General features: G+C 35.3%; 3 protein-coding genes and 1 long non-coding RNA gene across 4 annotated transcripts; 2 read left to right on the top strand and 2 right to left on the bottom strand.

Annotated features, from left to right (window-relative positions):
* The first annotated feature begins 8,999 nt into the window (after positions 1 to 8,999).
* Positions 9,000 to 9,980, top strand: LOC122306090 (18.1 kDa class I heat shock protein-like). The gene has a single exon (XM_043118482.1). It carries the CDS (start codon positions 9,015 to 9,017, stop codon positions 9,798 to 9,800), a length of 786 nt encoding a protein of 261 aa, XP_042974416.1. The 5' UTR covers positions 9,000 to 9,014; the 3' UTR covers positions 9,801 to 9,980.
* Positions 9,981 to 10,246: 266 nt separating this feature from the next.
* Positions 10,247 to 13,221, bottom strand: LOC122306089 (pentatricopeptide repeat-containing protein At3g62890-like). The gene has a single exon (XM_043118481.1). The coding sequence runs from the start codon at positions 13,063 to 13,065 to the stop codon at positions 10,978 to 10,980; it is 2,088 nt and encodes a 695-aa protein (XP_042974415.1). The 5' UTR covers positions 13,066 to 13,221; the 3' UTR covers positions 10,247 to 10,977.
* Positions 13,222 to 14,743: 1,522 nt separating this feature from the next.
* Positions 14,744 to 21,068, top strand: LOC122306175 (protein unc-13 homolog). Its single transcript, XM_043118617.1, has 5 exons — positions 14,744 to 16,046; positions 16,557 to 17,411; positions 18,180 to 18,626; positions 19,781 to 19,970; positions 20,085 to 21,068. Exons 1-5 carry the CDS (start codon positions 15,294 to 15,296, stop codon positions 21,014 to 21,016), a joined length of 3,177 nt encoding a protein of 1,058 aa, XP_042974551.1. The 5' UTR covers positions 14,744 to 15,293; the 3' UTR covers positions 21,017 to 21,068.
* Positions 19,634 to 20,242, bottom strand: LOC122306176. The gene is made up of 2 exons (XR_006241463.1): positions 20,102 to 20,242; positions 19,634 to 19,985 (listed from the first exon to the last, which is right to left on the bottom strand). It is a non-coding gene; the product is annotated as an uncharacterized LOC122306176 (long non-coding RNA).
* Positions 21,069 to 21,329: the final 261 nt, after the last annotated feature.

The following is a 21,329-nucleotide window of genomic DNA, read 5'->3' as shown; positions in this document are numbered from 1 at the left end:
TCGACTTCATGAGTGAGAGTTGAAGTAGTCAAGGGATTGTCATCGCTATTGTTTGTCTCGAGTCAAGGGACTTGGCTTTGCTGAGTGAGATGCTCGATCGCATTAAGGGACGACCCATGTGCTCGAGTGGAGTTAGACCTGTTGGGAGATGTGCTCGAGTACCACTTTGTGGGAGACTCTTGTTCACTTTCAGAAAACTCTCATCTCATCTCATCTTAAAATAAAATAAACAATTCAACTTTTTCAAATCCAAATACAAAAATAAAATAAACAATTCAACTTTTTCAAATCTCAATACAAAAATAATATTAAAACAATATATTCTAATAATATTTTATTCAACATACAATTTTAATATTAACTCATCTCATCTCATCTCATCCTAAAAAACAAACGAGGTCTGACCGCTCGAGTGTGGTTGAACCTAGTTTGAGACGGCTTGACTGCGCTAAGGGGCAACGAGTGTGCTTAAGTCTGGTTGAACCCAATGGGAGATGGACCTCGATCTCACTACTGTTGCGGGACACAAAGCTCAACCGCATTGCTGCAACAGGTGATTGGGTTAGAGATAGGCCAATTGTTAATATAAAAAATCGCCCAACAGGCCGGAATTGAAGAAAAAGTCATTCTTGACCCACAGATGTTGCCTGGTCTCAATGAAGCAGTCTGAAGCCCTGTGGTGGTGGTTTTGAGGCGTCAATACAGTGCCTATACTTACATTTACAAAAATAATTAAAAAAAAAAGAATATTGTTAATATAAATAGAGATGGAAACACAATATTTTACGTGGTTCGACATAGGGTCTACGTCTATAGGTCGCTTAAAAGGCAAATCTACTATAATAAAAATATTTTACAGTCTCTCATAACTACTCGTTTCTTTCTGTACAATAGAGATTGGAGACCCCTTTGGCAAGGGAGTATAATATCTCTAGAGCTCTCATCGTGAGGTTGAGAATGATCCATTTTTTTTTCTTATCCTATCATATCCTCAAGGCTATTGAGAATGATGAAGAATCACAATTTTATGTCTAATCTCTCCTTGCGTGTCTAACTTCCATTCTTCAACTTTTTCATTTTATCAATCAGTTCTTTTTTATTTTCTTTTATCCCTTTTTGTTTTGTCATCTTCTTCTATTTCTCCACTTCCCTCCTAATAATGGTCCTTGGATGGGCCTATTTAGGTATGTTATTTTTATCCTCTTCATACGTCATTCATCTTTTTATTTTCAGAGAGGGTAAAGAGCAAAGATTAGAAAACCAAATTGTTTTTAGATGAATGAGTTGCATGGATGCAGGTAGCTAGTACACGTTTGGATTTGGAGGAGATTTTGAACACGCTTGCTTCACGTGGAAAAACAAGATCATGAGTGGTACTCGAACTGTTGCAACCACCAGATAGAAACCAAAACAAAAAAACAAAAAAAAGAATATTTGTGTATTGGATTGGCATGCAGCTATAATCAAAATGCATGCAGCCTGCATGTACCTGATGTACGGCTTACAGTCAGATACCATACAGAAACTAGCTAGAGTACGTTCATGTGATTTAATTTTGAAAAAAAAGTACATAAAATTAAATTTACAAAAATGATATAATTTGATATCTTATATTACATTGTAAAATTAATTTTATTTTAAAATAAATATAACGAATCACATAAAATTATATTATTTTTTATATTTATTTTTATATAATTCTTTTTATATTTGCAGTACTTTCTCTTTTTAGCTTGAACAATAATATTCACAAAACATATTTCATAATATATATTATAAAATAAAGATTTTTTTATAAAATAATATTAATTTTACATGAAAGTTTATAAAAATACTTCTTTTGATAAAAGATTATTATGTAAAGTTACGTACCTACATTTATCATTTATTTTTTAAGCACATTATCCTTCGGAAATTAGGGCAAGACTTGATAGAAAGGAAAGGACATGACTAGTAGTGCATGAGCCATGAGAGAGCGCGCAGGTGACACGTCGCTAATATTCCGAGTGTGTGCGTGTACGTAAGACGATCAACGTCAATTAAACCCACGTGACTTTGTTCATTTTCTTGTCCCCAATAAGTGTTTACTTTTGATTATTGTCAGACTTTGCTTTCGATTCTGCTGTGCCCACCATCACCACGGTGACACGGCCATGATTTAACACCACAATTACATTATTCACGGTACCATAAATAACTTCAAAGATTAATGAATTATGAGCAATTCTACAAACTATTTTTTTTTTTTCTAACTCTTTTACAATTTTATCATTAGTTATGCTTGATGCATGATATTATTCATTCATTTTTTAAGAAGCATCGTCCTCGAGCTGTCGAGAGAGATTCGGATTAGTTTAGATGTTGAGTTAAGTTAAGATAAAAATTGAATAAAATAATATTTTTTAATATTATTATTATTTTAAGATTTAAAAAAATTAAATTCTTTATTATATTTTGTTTTAAAAGTTAAAAAATTATAATGATTAGATAAGATGAGTTGAGAGAAGTTAAAAAACCAAACGCAACCTAAGTCTCTCTACTTAACCCCCATCGGACTTAAAGCTCTCAACTAACATCCATCTTATCATACCAATCAATCTGATAATGGCTAATGTCATGGGATTGAGGCGGGTTAGAAATGAAAGAAGATGTTTGATTGAATTTTAAGAAATAAGAAAAAAAAATTGAATAAAAATATATTTTAAAATGAGTATTGTATTGGAGCTTGTAAAATTGAATACATGAAATTAAAAATTTGTTTGAATGTGATTTTTTAATATTATGTTTGTTTTAAAATTTGTGAAAGTTATATTAATTTTTTTTTTAACTTATAGAAGTTGTATTGATTTTTGTATTTAAGTAATGACTAGATAATAATTAGATAAAAAAATTAAAAATTAAAAATTTAAAAGTGTTTTACGTTTAAATAATATTTAAAAATGAAATTACGAAGAATTTTAAAAATTTTCATGTTTACCAACATGCCCCAAGTCTTTGGCTGCATACAAAAAATATATATTTTAGCAAGGAAAAAGTCTCTTCTATTCACAAATCGGTTCGTAACACATTTTTTACTATAACAATTATATTGATAGTTAAAAAACCAAGTATTTTTTCATTCTAATTGATATAACAAGTTTTTAAATTATTTGTTATACATTATATAATAAAGATAAGGTAGGTGATAAATGAGATTATACATTATTTAGGAATGAGAAGTTTTTGTTCTTTATAAAATTTCAATAGGATTCCAATTTATAACTCCCAATGGAATGCTCAAATCACATAACATATACTCAAAAAGGACTAGTAAATGATAGTATTAGAGCCTCATTAGAATTTTATAAAGAATAATAACTTTTCATTTTTAAGTAATGTGGGATCACATTTATCACCTATCCTTAACCTTATCATATGTGGTATTATAATTTACCCTCCTTAAATTCTTAGCGTCCTCGTCGGGCCTGTCAGTTGTAGGCAGCACAGCTCAAATCCCATATTTCTAATTGCGATAGGTTCTGATACCATTTGTAATGCCTTAATGGAAGACCCAAACCACATGGTATATACTCCAAAACGACTAGTCAATGATATAATTGGAGCTTCATTGAAACCTTATAAAGAGTAAGAACTTATCTTTCCTTAGAAATGTGAAATCTCATTTACCGCCTACCCTTATTCTTATAATATTAGATATTACAATAACTTAGCTCTGATACCATTTGTAATATCCTAATAGAAGATCCAAACGACATAGTCTATATATTCTAAAAAGATTAGTCAATGATATAATTAGAGCTCCATTAGAACTTTATAAAGGGTAAAAATTTCTCATTCTCAAATAATTTATTAGAATTTTATTCACTACCTACTCTTATCATTATCATGATACGAGGTATCACATTAATATTGCATACATATATTTTTTTTTCATATCAATTGATACATAATACTTTCACGTCATTTTAATGTGATTGTTTTATCAATAAACGATATTGCAAATAAATAATTTCTTTAAAAGAAAAAGTTGGTTTGTCATCAAAACATGTCGGCCTCGTCCAGTTTCTTATCTTTGGATACATCCGAAGTACTCGTGCTTGGAGAAAAATATTTTCCCATGAAACCAAGTAGAGAATCTTTGAACTTTCATTAATTATCAATCAATTCCGACACATCCCTAGAAATTTGTTCATAATATGTAAAGTCTTTTAAGGTGAGCCCACGCACAGTCATGTCTCTAAAGTTCATATAAAATATGATTAAGACAGAGACATTATAAACAGTATGATCTTGATCTCCTGAATAATTAAGTCGATTATGTCCAAAAAATCTAATGTCGGGAGCTCGATCTCTTTCCAAAAAGCTTAATCTCTCTCTCTCTCTACGCGGTGCCGACGTTGACTTGGGAGATTCTAGAAAAGACAATAAATACATGAGTTTTTCCTTCTGTTTTGAGTCAGTAGTCCTGAAGTGTACGTATATAGCTAGCTAGTTCTCAAAAGCTTGGAATGGCCAAAATGTGTAAGCATGCATAAATGCACTGGTGTTACAAAATAAGAGAAATCATGTTTGTTCTTTCATTTTAAGTTTTATTATCTTTATTATTGAATTGCTTGTTGTGTGTGTGTATATATATATATATTTAATCGTATCGATAAATGTGATTAAAGATATAACACTTGAGATAAAAAATGCCGAAGAGTTAAGAGTCTGGCTTTAAACATATGGTCCTTGAAAAGGCTGATCCATAATAGAACACTGTCCCTGCAGGCTCGATCAAGGAGAGATGTAGAACCAAGCTGGCTTGGGTTGGCCCATCTTTTATTAGATAGGATATAGTTGGATCATGATCCTAGTTTTTTAAGTCAATGGAATGATTGCTTTTGACAAAATGATACATAGCATGAAGTTTTACAGCTCATAATTTGTTATCTGATGGTACTTTTCACAATTATATTCATAGGTTTACCTAAAACAATGTTTCAATTAAAAATAAATGATTACTTTAGTAAAATGAGCTAGAGTCCACAATCCATTGCTATGAATAAAAGAAAGAGATAAGATAGAAAAGAGACAAAATCAAAATAGTTTGATGATATACAAAAATGTGAAAGTGACATAAAACATGTAGGATTCAACTACTCTAAAGAATGAAAAAGACCTCTATAAAGGGAGGGGATTCTACTGTTAACGCCAAAAATCACACAACAGGCTAGAATGAGAGAAAGAGTTATTCTTGACGCACGACAGTAACTAGGGCTAAGCAGAAATCCGAAAATCCGACTTCGACTCCGACTCCGCTCCGACTCCGAGTTTTTTTCCCCCTGGAAGTCGGAGTCGGAGTCGGAGTCGGAGGTAGAGGTGTCCCGACTCCGACTCCGACACACCGACTCCGACTCCGACTCCGACTTACAATCCGACTCCGACTCCGACTTCCAATCCGACTCCGACTCCGACTCCGACTCCGATATTGTGCATATTTTATAAAAATATTTGTTATCAATATATTAACATCTAATAAATAATAATCTATAAACATTATAATGAATAATATAAGTTAATATAGTTACTATAAGTTAATTTACATTACTAATTTACTATAAGTTAGTAAGTTACTATAAGTTAATATAGTTATTAGTTACACTATAAGTTACTAATTACTATACCTTATATAGTTAATTTACATTACTAATTTACTATAAGTTACTATATAAGTTACTATACCTTAACTATACTTATATAATATATATAGTTATACTTATATAATATAATATATATAGTTATATATTAACTTAGTAATTAACTATACTTATATAATATATTGGAGGAGTACTTATATACTATAATATATATAGTTATATATTAACTTACTAATTAACTATATTTATATAATATATTGGAGGAGTACTTATATAATATAATATATATAGTTATATATTAACTTACTAATTAACTATATTTATATAATATATATAGTTATACTTATATACTATAATATATATAGTTATATATTAACTTACTAATTAACTATATTTATATAATATATATAGTTATACTTATATACTATAATATATATAGTTATATATTAACTTACTAATTAACTATACTTATATAATATATATAGTTATACTTATATACTATAATATATATAGTTATATATTAACTTACTAATTAACTATACTTATATAATATATTGGAGGAGTACTTATATACTATAATATATATAGTTATATATTAACTTACTAATTAACTATATTTATATAATATATTGGAGGAGTACTTATATAATATAATATATATAGTTATATATTAACTTACTAATTAACTATATTTATATAATATATATAGTTATACTTATATACTATAATATATATAGTTATATATTAACTTACTAATTAACTATATTTATATAATATATATAGTTATACTTATATACTATAATATATATAGTTATATATTAACTTACTAATTAACTATACTTATATAATATATATAGTTATACATATATACTATAATATATATAGTTATATATTAACTTACTAATTAACTATATTTATATAATATATAATAGTATACTATTAGTTAATATATATTAAATTAATATCACAATATAATTACATAATTATTAAATATATTCCCTTGGATATAACAACAATAAAAAAAATTTGTCAAATTTCTAATATATAACTCTCTAAGTTAGTAATAATTAATAAAGTAATAATTAACTAGTGATTTTTTTAGTGAGTTAATTAAATAATACACATTAAATTGTTACTTAATTTTATTTTTACTAACTTAAAATATATTTTTACTCACTTATTATTTATTAATTTATTTTTATTGTTTAGAAGTAGAATTTAGAAGTAGAAAGTCTTAAACGGCGCCGTTATTGGAAACTGGGTTGCGTGAAACGGCGCCGTTTCACGCAACCCTTTATTTTTTTCAGATTTCTGTCACTGAAACGGCGCCGTTTGGGGTGAAAATAGCCCCAAAGGGCGCCGTTTCAGTGTTTGTTATTAGGTCTTTTTGCCCCCCCTTTCTCTTCTTCCCCCCTGATTCCCTCCCGAAGGCTTCGAGTCCCCCTGCGCCGAATGCGAATCCCTCTCTGCCTCTCTCACCTCTCATCTCAGATTCTCTCTCCCCCCCGATTCCCTCCCCTCCCCGATTCTCTGCCTCTCTCACCACTCACCTCTCATCCCGATCTCTCTCACCTCTCATCTCAAAACCTTATTATTAGGTTTCCCGGCCCCCCCTCTTCCCCCCCCCCCCCCCCCCGATTCCCTCCCCTCCCCCTGCGCCGAATCACTCTCTCTCACTCTTTGATTTCTCTTTTCTGTTATGGATTTGGTTTTGGTTTTGATTCCCTCCCCTCCCCCTGCGCCGAATCCGTCGTTTGGGGTTTTTTGAGGATTTCTCACCGACTCCGTCCCGACTCCGCTCTGACAAGTCGGAGCCGGAGCCGGAGCGGAGCATATACCCTTCGGAGCCGGAGTCGGAGGTCGGACTCGGCCTCCGACAAAGTCGGAGTCGGACGACCCAGATACCGACTCCGGTTGTGTCGGTGCTCAGCCCTAGCAGTAACCCGAGTCTAAACTGGTGTCATCTTAAGTCCATTGTGGCGGTTTGGGGGCGTTGATATGGTACCCATACGTGTATCCATAATAGTAAATAGATCAATAATATTGAAAATGTAAATAGATATGGAGACACTGATTTATGTGGTTCGATATAGGCCCTACGTCCACAGGTCGTTTGAAGGGCAAATCTATTATAATATGAGTACTTTACAACCTCTCATGGTCTCTCGTTTCTCTTTGTATAATGGAGATCGAAGACCTCTTTTTTAATAGAAGATAATCTCTCTTGTGAGGTTGAAGTTTAGAGAAGATAATTTCTCTCATGAAGTTGAAGATAACCTCTATATGCTCCTAAAATAGTCGCTCAAAAGTATGAAATCCCCTTTCCCTCTGGTCTCAAATCCCTTCTATTGTGTTACTATTAGTAGTTGGTGAGAAAATCAGCTTTATATCACTTATCATTTGCATGTCTGATTTGTTTTTCTCTCATTTATGATTTTTCTCTATTTTTCTCTTACACCCTCTTTTCTTTTATGTATTGTTTCTCTCACTTGCCTCCTCATGATATTTTTTTATGGGCTCAATCTGGTATATTTGAGTCTGCTATTTTTATCCCTTCATCTACAAACGTGAGAGAGAGATTTCTACAAAGACAACATCTTTAACCTCCCTTCAACTATATTTTCTCCATTATATTGATAGCTGCGTGGGGCCATAAAAACTGTAAAATCAACAAATATAGTATATTACGTTCTCAAACTGTCATTTTATGTCTCTCTTTATTTATATTCTATGTATTTTATTTATTATTCAATTCATGGATGAGCATAAGAATAACAAATGAATGTCCAAATACCATCATGGGCTAGTCGACCGTATTGTTGGCCTCCAGCCCCACCGAAAAATTGTACAAACACCATTCGTTCAAATGCTACTAATTAAGATACTGAAAAGTAAACCACGTCTCGAGACTTGATGGGAAGTACCATCTCAACAGTGATTGGTCTATGAAATGCGTCAATTTTTACAGTTTGAACAGTTAATTTTAGAGCACCTTATCATGTAGGGATGAAATGTATGCTCACAAATTTAAATCACCGGAAAAGGTTACCGGACTCATGCTAAACGATAAAAGGACTATCATGTACAGTCCTAATTGGAAATAGGTCTTCTCTGCTACTTTGAACCTCATGTTTTGTGTTTTTCTTTTTTCTTTTTTACTTGGGCAATGCGAATACAAGAATTCTTCTATTTCATCCGAAGGTGGGATAATATTTTCAAGAGGAAAGAAGGCACTTGATAGTTGAAACCGTTTATAGGAACTTTCTGTCGCTGACCCCAAAAGAAAACCAGTCCAATACACTCTGTCCGCCTTGTTTGGGCTAGCTGGGTTCTAGTACCAGGCCAGAAAAAGTCGACCCAGAAGTGTAGAAACATATGGACCTTTCTCTGTCCACTCAGAATGTCCGAGGAGTTACTAGAAATGAATGTTCTTACAGAAGTTTCTATCCCTCTAATAGCCCCGAAGAGCCAACTGAACTAACACCTACCAGAAAGTACCAGAATTTTCTTCTACTCCTCCCCCTTCTAAAACTATTTATAAACCTTGCACTCCTGCACATTCATCATCAACGAGCATTTTTCCAAGTTTGTCTTCTATTTTCTACCCTACATAAAGCCATTATCGATATCAACCAGCCAATCTATCTTCTTTCACTCCAGGCCAAGAAAGTTACTCCAAACATGTCACTTACTTCGAGCCTTGTTGGCCAACGAACCAACATCTTCGACCCCTTCTCCCTAGACATCTGGGATCCCTTCCACGGCTTCTTCCCTTTCGCCAGCACTAACTCTAATGTTCCCAACTCGGCAAGAGAGACCTCTGCCTTTGTGAACACCCGCATTGACTGGAAGGAGACTCCGGAGGCTCACATATTCGAGGCTGATCTTCCTGGGCTGAAGAAGGATGACGTGAAGGTCGAGGTCGAGGAAGGGAGAGTTCTGCAAATCAGCGGGGAGAGGAGCAGAGAAGAAGAGGAGAAGAATGACAAATGGCACCGGATTGAGAGGAGCAGTGGGAAGTTTCAGCGGCGGTTCAGGTTGCCAGAAAATGCCAAGATGGATCGGGTGAAGGCTAGCATGGAGAATGGCGTGCTCACTGTCACTGTTCCAAAAGAGGAAGAGAAGAAGCCCGAGGTTAAGGCCATTGAGATCTCTGGCTAATTCAGAAAATTTTATTTTAGATGCGCGCGCGCGCGCAGTAATCTGGTTCTAAGAGTGTTCTATCCTTGAAATAAGCAGTATATAATGCATTACTCTGTTTTGTTTGTCAAAGCCTGTAGTCTGCATGATTGTAATGTCACTGGTATGGTAGTGAATGCATGAGAATTTGTCTCACTATCAGCAGAGAGTCTAACGTTCCTTCTTTTCATTATGGACTAAATATTGAACATAACAAAAATATTGAACACCCTTTGCGACTCTGAAAAGGTAATCCATTACTACAGAGCAGATATAGCAGTTATATGTAATCGACAGTTAATTCGGCATAAAATATGAATATGGAATCTGGTTCCTCAAAATGTTGTAAGAAGAATGGCTTCTGGTAAACAAAATTTTAGAGCAATTACAGTCCTGGTTATCGAGTAAACATATATAGGATGTTCATATAGCATCTACCAACACATCTCATGTTTTCCTTTATCGCATATTTCAATTTTCAATCCGTTTGCTTCCCTGCAAACCCCAACCAGGCGCATGCCAAGGGGAAAATATCTCACAAATATCAATGTTCTAACAACACGGAAGAGCTGTGTTAGCTTGTTAGCCTTCATCAACAATGATAACATACTTTCCAACAAATGATAAAACTAGCAACAAAAATTCTTTGAGTACAGTTCCATCTTTTACCTTACAAAAAACCAGCTCCTAATTTTCCTCATCTCGGAGCGTCCATCAAGTTTTAAATGTTGGTGTATAGCTTTCATAGAATTTCAATTGCTTGTAGGACTGTAACCTTTCTTTTATCAGCTTCCAAAACAATCAAGCTCCGGCTGCATGTTTGTTGTTTCTTGCCGCTGTGTACTTAATTGTTAAATTTATCTACTTATTGTTAAGCTAAAAAATAAATCACAACATCATGTGTTCTATTTCGACCAGCGCTTGCAAAAACAATCTCATTCCTCTTACTGGGGTATTCATAAAAATCAGCTCACCCATTCTTCTCCTGGAAGATATCCAGAATTTTACTAGTGCTGCCATTCCTTCTTTCCAAAGTTTTGCGGGAAGAATTGCCATGGTCCTGTTATATGATCATCTTCACTACAGCTTCTCCAATTTCTAATGTTGATCAAAGTATCTCAAACTTAAGAGGACTCTCCACTCTGCCGAAGGACCTTTATTACCAGTTGTCCTTGCAGGAGCACTTCCCTCCAATGAAATGATGAAATCTATTTGAATCTCTCAAGATAATTGGTCGTCCAATTATCTTGGATACAAACTTCATAAATACATGGCAGTCTGCACAAACACGAATGTTCTTTATAATCCTTATTGGTATTTCTCCATGAGGTCTCTGAATTAACCAATATGCAAGAGCAAGTTTCTCACTGTGGTAAGAGATCGATTCATGCTTTTCCTTCTCTCCCACATCATGTAGAACCAACTTCGTATCAGCAGTAAATCCAGCTTTCTGGAGTTTCCTAATCAGCCTGTTTAGTTCTTCATAAATCTGTTCTGTTTCTGGATGCGTCCGATCTTCTGATACGAATTTGTGGACTTTGTTATCAATCTCAATCCAACTGTAAGCAGCATACTTTTTTATATTCTTTTGCTTCATGAGAGATCTCATGGATGCCACATCTTTCCATCTTCCACAAGTGGCATACAAGTTGGAAAGCATGATGTAAGGTCCAGCATTGAGTGGATCTAATTCAAAGAGATGTTTTGCTGCCATCTCAGCATGTTTGACGTCATGGCTGATTGCACTAACAGATAGAATGGTAGACCAGATTAGGCAATTCGGTTCATGGGGCATACCTTCAATAAGATCTACTGCTTTGTTGATGTAACCTGTACGGCCAAGGAGATTGATCATGCATGCGTAATGATCCAAAGTGGGAGTCATTTCATGCTGTCTGCTGATAGAATCAAAATATTCTTGTCCTTTTTCAGTTAAACGAGCATGGATACAAGCAGATAAAACACATACAAAAGTTACATTATCAGGTTTGAAGTTTTCTTGCAACATTTTCTCATAGAGGGCCAATGCCTCTAGATCCTGTCCATTTTGTGCGTAACCCCCGATCATCGCATTCCAAGAAACCACATTCCAAGTTGGCATCATTTTGAAAACCATCCAAGCATTTGCAGTGACTCCACACTTGCAATACATATCAACAAGGGCACTAGACACAAGCAAATCATGATCAACTCCTATATGAACTGCCTTCCCATGAACAGCCAGGCCATGATATATAGAAGCTAATTTGGCACAGGAACTAACTACACTTGAAATGGTAAAACTATCAGGTCTGATATTTGCTAGTTGCATTGAACTGAAAAACATCAAAGCATCCTCTTCTCTCCCATTTTGTGCATTCCCTACTATCATTGTCGTCCAACAGATCTTATCCTTCTCCTCAATCTCAGCAAATATCCTACTAGCTTCATCTACGTATCCACATTGAAAGTAAGCACCAAGAACATTAGAAACTGTAACTTGGTCCGGCTTCATACCCAATGACTTCATTTCACAGAATAATTCAATGCATTTCTCGGGATGCCTATTTTTCACATACCCAGAGATAATTGAATTCCATGAAACAACATTCTTATTAAGTATCCGATCAAATAACCATCTCGCACGATCAATGTCGCTGCATTTGGCATACATATCTGTCAAAGCATTCCAAATAAACACATTCCCAGACAAGTTAGCCACAAGAACCCTACCATGAATCTGTTTCCCACGCCTCAAATCCAATAACTGTGTGCATGCATGTAATGCACTCACGTGGGTATATTCAGTAGGCTCGAATCCCTCCTTCTGCATGCTCACAAAAACTTCTAAGGCCCCGCTCGAACATTCATTCCCTGCAAAACCTGCTATCATCGTATTGTATGAAACAGAATCACGGAAATGCATCTGATCAAAAGTTGCCCGCAAAGCCTCAACCAACCCAGTCTTTGCATAAGCGGAGAGCATAGCATTCCAAGAGAAAACGTCCCTCTTAAGCATTTTGTCGAACAGATTTCGAGCATCGAAAACTTTACCGGATTTAGCATACAAATGAAGAAGACGGTTCTGAAGGAAAGTGTTGGCGGGTTGAAACAAGTGAAGCTCCATGTGGTGTTGTAGTCGCTTGGCTTGGTCGACGTCGTTGGCTCGGACACAATCGAGCACGAGACGTGTGTACGCATCGGAGGTAGCAGAACCACGAGAGTACAAGAGGTCTACGGCGTGGCGAAGCTTGTGCTTGGCCTTCATTTTGTGTTGGAAGTTGGAATTAGAATTACAGTATTCCGTTATATCGAAGCGACATGTCCGTAACTTTTAGGGCAGAAGATATGTAGCCGTACTTGGGAATCACAAAGGGATTAGTTTCACATGCATGCAAACATGAGTAATGATCAGTATACACCTGTGATTTTACTTTGGGAAATGACACAATTTTGTATGATTCACATAATAGTTTTCTCACTAATAAGTAAAGTTACGTATTAATCTGTGTATTAATATTGATTTATTCATATTTAAAATTTAAATTAGTATTATTTTTAATAAAATCTACTTTTTAACCAATCATATTATATTGGTGCATATATTAGTATACAGTTATGCTTGCAACTAGATTTTTCATTTACAGAATTTGCATGCAGATGTGCAAAATTGTTATTATTCATGTAATTTGGATAGTGAATTGAGATGAGCTGAGTTAAGATAAAAGTTGAAATATGAATAAATCTACTCCTACCGATGGTTGGGTTCGATTGAGTCTCAATAATTTTTTTTACTTAGTGATTAAGGAAATGTTTTTTTAATGGTGTTAGATTTTTTTTTTTAAAAAAATAAAATTGTTTAAGAGTATAAAAAAATGGAAAAAAAAAATTTAGATTTGGTTTGGCAGTAGAGAATTTAGATATTATAATTTTGAGTTTTAAGATAAAATATTATATTTATTTTAAAATTTGAAAAAGTTAAGAAAAAATTGAATTATTTATTATATTTTATAGTGAAATTTAAAAAAATTGTAATAATGAGATAAAAATTTTGAATTTAAGATAAAAATTTTTAAATACCAAACCGAACCTTACTCTTGTCGGGACATATATCTTTAACTAGATCAACTTATTACTTATCCGATGTCGGATTTAACACTCAATGCATAATTATTATATTTATTTATTCATTTTTGTCACACTTGCCTCAACCATTTTGAGAATTAGTTGGAGCATCACATAGATGTTGATATTTTTTATAAAACAAAGCCCTAGTGTAGCAATTATGAGAACGAACAGATCATCACCTTGACCAAATGGGCTTGTGGTAATTGAATAAAATTTGCAGAGACAAGAAACAGAGAAATAAAGAAACCTTTGAAAGGTTTGTCACGTAGCTAGGTTTGCTTGTAACATTATGACTAAATAAAATACAAAGATCTAACTATTATAAATAATAGACTAATCCAACTTTTAGACAAAAATTAATCTATAAAATAAATTTAATATGTAATATATTCTGTGTTTTCTCTACAGTAAATAGTTATTCATTATCGATTAGCAACTTTTCGTGTGGGAAATGGAATCCTATCATCTCATTCATTGCAATAGAAAGGACAATTACCAGCTCTATTGTACATGAAAAGAGTTACCATGCCGCCCAAGATTAGATAATTTTATTTATTTATTTAATAATTAAGGGAGTGATTTTAAATATATTGATATAATTTTTTTATTTTTTAAAAATATTTAAATATATTACAAAATTATAAAAAAATAAATAAAAAAAATGAAAAAAATGTGAAAGTGGTAACAAAGACAGCAGAGTAGGACTGCTAATAGAATTTTTGTTATATATATTATCAATAAACATTTACTTTCTTTTCTTTTTCTTTTTCTCTCTCTGTGTTTCTGGACTACTCCGAACAGCCAGGTGCCACCTACCATTTCACTCTCTACTCATGCAGTGGGTAATGGCAGAGAGACAGTGTCCATGGTCGCCTTCAACATTTTGTTCTTATTTTAGTCAAATATCCAACTTATTCTTTGAATTTCTCTTATTTTATACCTCATCATTTTAATTTTTTTATTTTCCAACTCTCCCCTGCTTTTCTTCTTCCCACGCCATCTCTCCCTACCCGCCATCCAACTTTTCCTTCTTTTTTAAAAACTCTATCTCAAACACAGAGGTACGGACCTTTTTCTTATCAAATGCAAAAGCACAAATAATTGAAATACTCTGACCTTTATCTTAACTCGCACTGTCCAGCCCCTGCTTCCTTTGTCACACCATCATGGCTTCCTTAAAAATCAAGCAAGAGAGAGATCAACCCAACCCCATTCACACGCATTGTCACACAGACGCTCTCTCTTCTCCTTTTCTTCTTATTCTTCTTCTTGTTTTTTTTTTTTTTTTTTTTTTTTAAAGTCTGAGCATAACACAAAGGCTACACTGTCACATGCGCATGCACGAGTGATCCACCGAGCACACCAACAATGTCAAACATTTTCAGAGACAGAGCATTGGGATTCTCCAAAAGACACAATCAGTTACCTAGCGCCATGCAGCAGCAGCCAGCAACGTCCAGAATTTTCTTTGACAGAATACTGGGATCCTGCAAGAGACACAACCTGTCCCAGAGCCCCATGCAGAAGCAGCAAACGACGTCCAGTATTTTCAGAGACGGAATATTGGGATCCTCCAAAAGACACAGCCAGTTCCAGAGCCCCATTGATCAGCATCAGCAGCCAACAATGTCCAACATTTCCAGAGACGTAGAATTGGGATCCTCCAAAAGACACAACCAATTCCAGAACCCTATGCAGCAGCATCCCGTATACTCGATCGAAGACCTGCCCTATCCATTCGGAGACCTGACCCCAAATCTCTCAGTCTCCGAGCTCCGAGAAACTGCTTATGAGATCCTTGTCGCGGCGTGCCTGAGCACCGTAACACTGCCTTTGACTTGCATCCCGCAGCCCGAGAAAACTGACCGTGCTCCGACGATCCCGGCGTGGGCTTCATTGCAAAGGTCGCTGAAGTCTTTTGTAGCTAGCCGGGTGAGGAAGGCTCTGGGGCCAAAAACAATATCGACTTCGAAGGGTTGGGGTGGCGGTGGTGACTCAGTGAGTCAAGGGAGAGGGAAGAAGCAGGTCACAGTTGAGGAGTTTACGAGGGTCCAGATGAGGGTTTCGGAGCAAACTGATTCGAGAATTAGGATTGCCTTATTGAGGATCGTTGCTGGGCAGGTGGGGAGGAAAATCCAACTTCGGCCTTTTTTAAGACTTATAACTTGGGTCATTAATCTTTTTTGATAGGTATTAACTTGGTTCATTAATCTATCAATTAATTTTGACTTATTTATTAGTTATGTGGTTTGGGTTTTCTAGGTAAGATGAGAAAGTACAGGGAAATGAAAGGAAGGAAAAAAGTTTTGAACTTTTTCTCCCTTTCTTGTAAAAATAGTATGGAAAAAGAGAAATTGAGGGAGGACTTGTTTGGGCGCGCAAGTAAAATTATGGCACAGTTTTTATTCATCATCACCTTGTGATTTTGTACCTTTTTAGTTAGTTGCTGTTGTTAATTTTATATTTACTCTGGGTGATTATCTTTACTGGTTAGTGGCATTCAAAGTTCCTTAGAATCCATTTCTAAAGCTAATTGAACCAAAAAAATTTCCTGAGAATCCATGGTTCTCTGTTGCCTGAGTCCTTTAATCCGGCAAAGTAATTTTTTGGGTTTGCTATTTCATGAATCAGGTTGGAAGACGGATAGAGTCGGTGGTTTTGCCACTTGAGCTATTACAGCAATTCAAGTCTTCAGATTTTCCAAGTCAGCAAGAATATGAGGCTTGGCAAAGGAGAAATTTAAAGGTTCTGGAAGCAGGGCTTCTTCTGCATCCTCGTCTGCCTCTGGAGAAGACAAACTCTGCAGCGCGACGGCTCCACCAGATTATTCGTGGGGCCTTAGATTATTCGTGGGGCTCACAGTCAGTGCAAGTCTTGCGAAGTGTTGTTATGACTCTTGCTTGCAGATCATATGACGGGTCTGCTTCTGAGACATGCCACTGGGCAGATGGATTTCCGCTGAACCTCAGGCTCTACCAAATGCTCTTAGAAGCCTGCTTTGATCTTAACGAAGGAACATCTGTTATTGAAGAGCTCGATGAGGTTTTAAACCTCATAAAGAAGACCTGGGTAATCCTCGGATTGAACCAAATGCTGCATAATCTTTGCTTCTTATGGGTTCTATTCCACCGTCATGTTGCAACTGGCCAAGTGAAAAATGAACTTCTGTTTGCATCGAATAATCTGTTGATGGAAGTCGAAAAAGATGCCAAGGAAATTAGGGATCCAGTTTCCTCAAAGGTTTTGAGCTCTACATTGAGTGTGATATTAGGCTGGGCGGAGAAAAGGCTTCTTGCTTACCATGATACTTTCCACAGCGGTAATATTGAATCATTGCAAAGTGTTGTTTCTCTAGGATTATCATCTGCGAAAATATTGGTAGAAGATATCTCTCATGAGTATCGTTGGAAGAGTAAAGAAGTTAATATCACCTGTGGAAGTGTTGAAACTTATATAAGATCGTCACTTCGCACTGCTTTTGCTCAGGCAAGTTTGTTCAGCATTACATAGCTAAATATAAATATGCTTCCAACAACCCTTTTATGCTTAAATCGATTAGTTAGGCTTTTGACAGGGACCCAACTGTTAAAACTTGCCAGTTGGTGAGCCTTCGAAAGATGTTTGACTCCAGAAAATGACTTCTGTAGAGTATCTCACCTTTCTGATGTAGAACTGAATCATTGTTGAGATCTTGTAATTAACTTGTAGAGAAGTTTGTGACCATTTCCAACCTTTTGGTGACACATTACCTAACTAAATTCTTCATTTAAAGAAAACTTTTTGTGAACATCTCCTTTACTTAAATCGATTCTTCCCTTGAGCTTCAATCCATCATTCCTCAGAATTTTTTTACTTGTCAACTGTAGTTAGTCAGTTGATATTTTCAAGACATTCTACTTGTTGATCATTAATTGGTGTCTTTTTCTCTGTGCAATGGAGGATCTTCGTGATATGCTTACTTATTCTTTGGTAGAAATTGTATGGTTGAATAACCTTATGACTGTGGTTAGGAGTATATTTTCATGTATTTGGATCTATATAGTGTAAAGTCTGGACATTTAAACTCTTAGCTATATACCTTTTCTGATTTTCCTTCCTCCAGTTCCTGTTTGGGTATACAAAATCCCATTGATTTTTCCCAAGATTATGTTTGTATACATTTATGTCTATTTTACCAAGCTTGCTTCTCAGCTTTGCCATGAAAATAATATAACACAAGGTTCTGATTGATCTGTGTTATTGCTGAAAATGAAGGCGGTGGACTCAAGCTACCATATATCTAACAACCAGAACAGTTCTCTTCATGCCCTTTGCATCCTTGCACAAGACACTAGCAAACTGGCTCTTAATGAGAGAGAGATATTTAGTCCAATTCTGAAGAAGTGGCACCCTCTTGCATCAGGTGTTGCCATGGCTACCCTTCATTCTTGCTATGGGAATGAACTGATACAATTCATAACGGGTATTAGTGAATTGACACCGGATGCAATACAAGTGCTGAAAGCTGCTGACAAATTGGAAAAAGATCTTGTGCAGATTGTAATTGAAGATGCTGTGGACAGCGAGGATGGTGGGAAGTCTATTCTACGGGAGATGCTTCCTTATGAGGCTGAAGCTGTGATAGCCAATATGGTAAAGTCATGGATAATGACAAGAGTGGACAGACTAGAGGAATGGACCAATAGGAATCTGCAACTGGAGGTATGTGATGGGAAGGTTCTTGAATTTCTAGTTATTGGGATGTGATGGTATTTTTCTAAATTTGATTCAACAGAAGCAAATTCAATATGGATTGATGATATATACAAATTGGATGTAATGAGTTATTGTTTCTCTATTCTTCTTTTTTCTTTTTTCTTTTTTTTGTATAGATCAGTACTATCATCAGATTCAAAAGGATGTCACCATTCTCTACGTATCATTCCTGTGCCTGCACAGTGCACGCATACACAAACAATTTTATCAGATGCCAGTACCCCTTTATCCACCCCCTCCAAAAAAAAACCCACTTCATCAAGAGTGAAGAAGTGTATGATGAGAAAAATAAGAAAGGACGAACTCTGGAGGGATATTAGACATTTCCATTTGCCCTGTATGTTGATAAGACTAGCTTTTTGATACTTTATCATTGAATTTTGGCACACCATATATGTGGCAACTAGTAAAAATGTTCTTCACATTGGCTTACATGTTAAAGGATGGGGTTTAGTTGGGGAAGTCTCAGGTTAGGGTTTTCCCAACCAAAAGGAAAGGGAGGATGAAAGGAACTAGCAAAAATATCAGAATTTGAGAAGTGCAATGCAGTGATGCACATATATATTTTGTGTTGGGGGAGATTGGGGTTGGTGTTATGCCTCGTTTGTCATGGTTTAGACTTTTCTTGCACTGTTAATTACTAATACTTGAATTCAGACTTTCAGTAATAGAGTCTGATAGTCTTCGCCTCCGCTTTTGAGGAGGGATAGTTATGTACCATGGATAAAATCTTTTGGTTTATCATCTTTTAAAATTTGAACTTTGAAGTTAGAAGTTTCTGTCTTGCTTGAATGTTGTTTTCACTTGTATTATTAGTCACTTGCAATCCTGATCTGTTACAGCATCTTGTTTGAACCCCTATGAGTTAAGTAGGTTTAATTTTGTAGTCAAATTTGTTAAAGTTCAAATATTTTAAAACCTTTACTTAGATAAAACTCCAATGGTACAAAAAATTGTCCAAACCTGCAATACTTAGCCCTGTTTTGTTTATATGTATTACAGAGTGGCAGTTGATTTCCAAGCTTCAATCACAAAACTTACTAATCATTTTCTAGAAGATAGCTGTTAGATGCACATGACCTGTTGACTTTTTTCTTTAGGTCTGGAATCCACGAGCCAACAAAGAGCGAATTGCTCCTTCTGCTATTGAAGTTCTACGGACCATAGATGCAACTTTAGAAGTATTCTTTCTGCTGCCGATTCCTATGCATCCGATCTTCCTTCCTGAATTGATGAATGGTTTCGACAGAGGCCTTCAACATTATATATTGAAGGCCAAGTCTGGTTGTGGTATTATTCCATAGCCTGCAAAATACTGTTGCATTAGTTTTTCAAATTATATTTCTTATCTTCAATACTGTTGCATTAGTTTTTGAAGTTATATTTCTCTTCTTTGGTCTGCAGGGATGCGAAATACTTACGTTCCCACTATGCCCGCTTTGACTAGATGTTCTACAGGATCAAAGTTCCATGGTGTATCCAAAAGGAAGGAAAAAACACAAATAACAAAGAAGAGTAAATCCCATGTTGCTACTTCCAATAGGGATAACTCCTTTGGGATACCCCAGCTCTGTGTTCGCCTAAATACCTTGCAGCATATACAAACTGAGCTGGAAGTTTTGGAGAAGAGAATACTTGTGGATATTGAAAATGCTGAACGCACTCATGGGGACATTATTACAGATGGGACAATGAAAAGGTTTGACCTTTCAGCAATTGCTTGTGCAGAAGGGATGCAACAACTCTGTGAGGCAATGGCATATAAAATCGTCTTCCATGACCTAAGTCATGTTCTTTGGGATTCTCTATACGTTGGGGAAGTTTCTTCTTCTAGGATTGAACCCTTCCTTCAGGAGCTCGAGCAATTTTTGGAGATTATTTCATTAACAGTGCATGACAGAATAAGAACTCGTGTCATTACTGACATAATGAAAGCTTCTTTTGATGGTTTCCTACTGGTTCTGCTTGCTGGGGGCCCTTCTCGTGCTTTCTGTCAACAAGATTCAGAAATAATAGAGGAGGATTTTAACTTTCTCACAGATCTATTTTGGTCCAATGGGGATGGATTGCCAGGTGATTTAATAGACAATTATTCGACCACAGTAAAAGGCATTCTTTCTCTACTTGGAACAGATACAGAGAGCTTGATCGAGGAGTTCAGACGTTTAAATCTCGAGACATTTGGCTCTGCTAAATCTAAGCTTCCATTGCCTCCATGTTCAGGTGAATGGGATCCAACTGAACCCAACACGATTTTAAGAGTTTTGTGTAACCGTAAGGATGAGACGGCTGCAAAGTTTCTTAAAAAGACTTACAATTTGCCCAAGAAATTATAAACAACTTTGGGTTCCAAAAATGATATGACTAAATGATGCATTCATGATTTTTTTTTTCCTTGTAAATTTATAATAAAGAGGAAAATTTCCCATAATTTTATTAATAAGCAACGTATATCGTGCCAATATTTGACATCCACAAGTGAATCCGTGTGCCTGTTTAGTTTTAATGACGTGGGAGCTTATCGATGATGTCGATGCAATTGATGCTCTACATATGCGTGACAAAGCAAATAAGAAAATAATTCATATAAAACACATAATAATTATGAAAATTTTTACTTATCATCTCCTATACCACAAACTAACATTT

The sequence above is a fragment of the Carya illinoinensis genome, chromosome 4, assembly GCF_018687715.1.
Source record: "Carya illinoinensis cultivar Pawnee chromosome 4, C.illinoinensisPawnee_v1, whole genome shotgun sequence".
NCBI lineage: Eukaryota > Viridiplantae > Streptophyta > Magnoliopsida > Fagales > Juglandaceae > Carya > Carya illinoinensis.
Note: the sequence above shows the minus strand (reverse complement) of the source record. Positions and strands in the feature narration are given on the sequence as shown.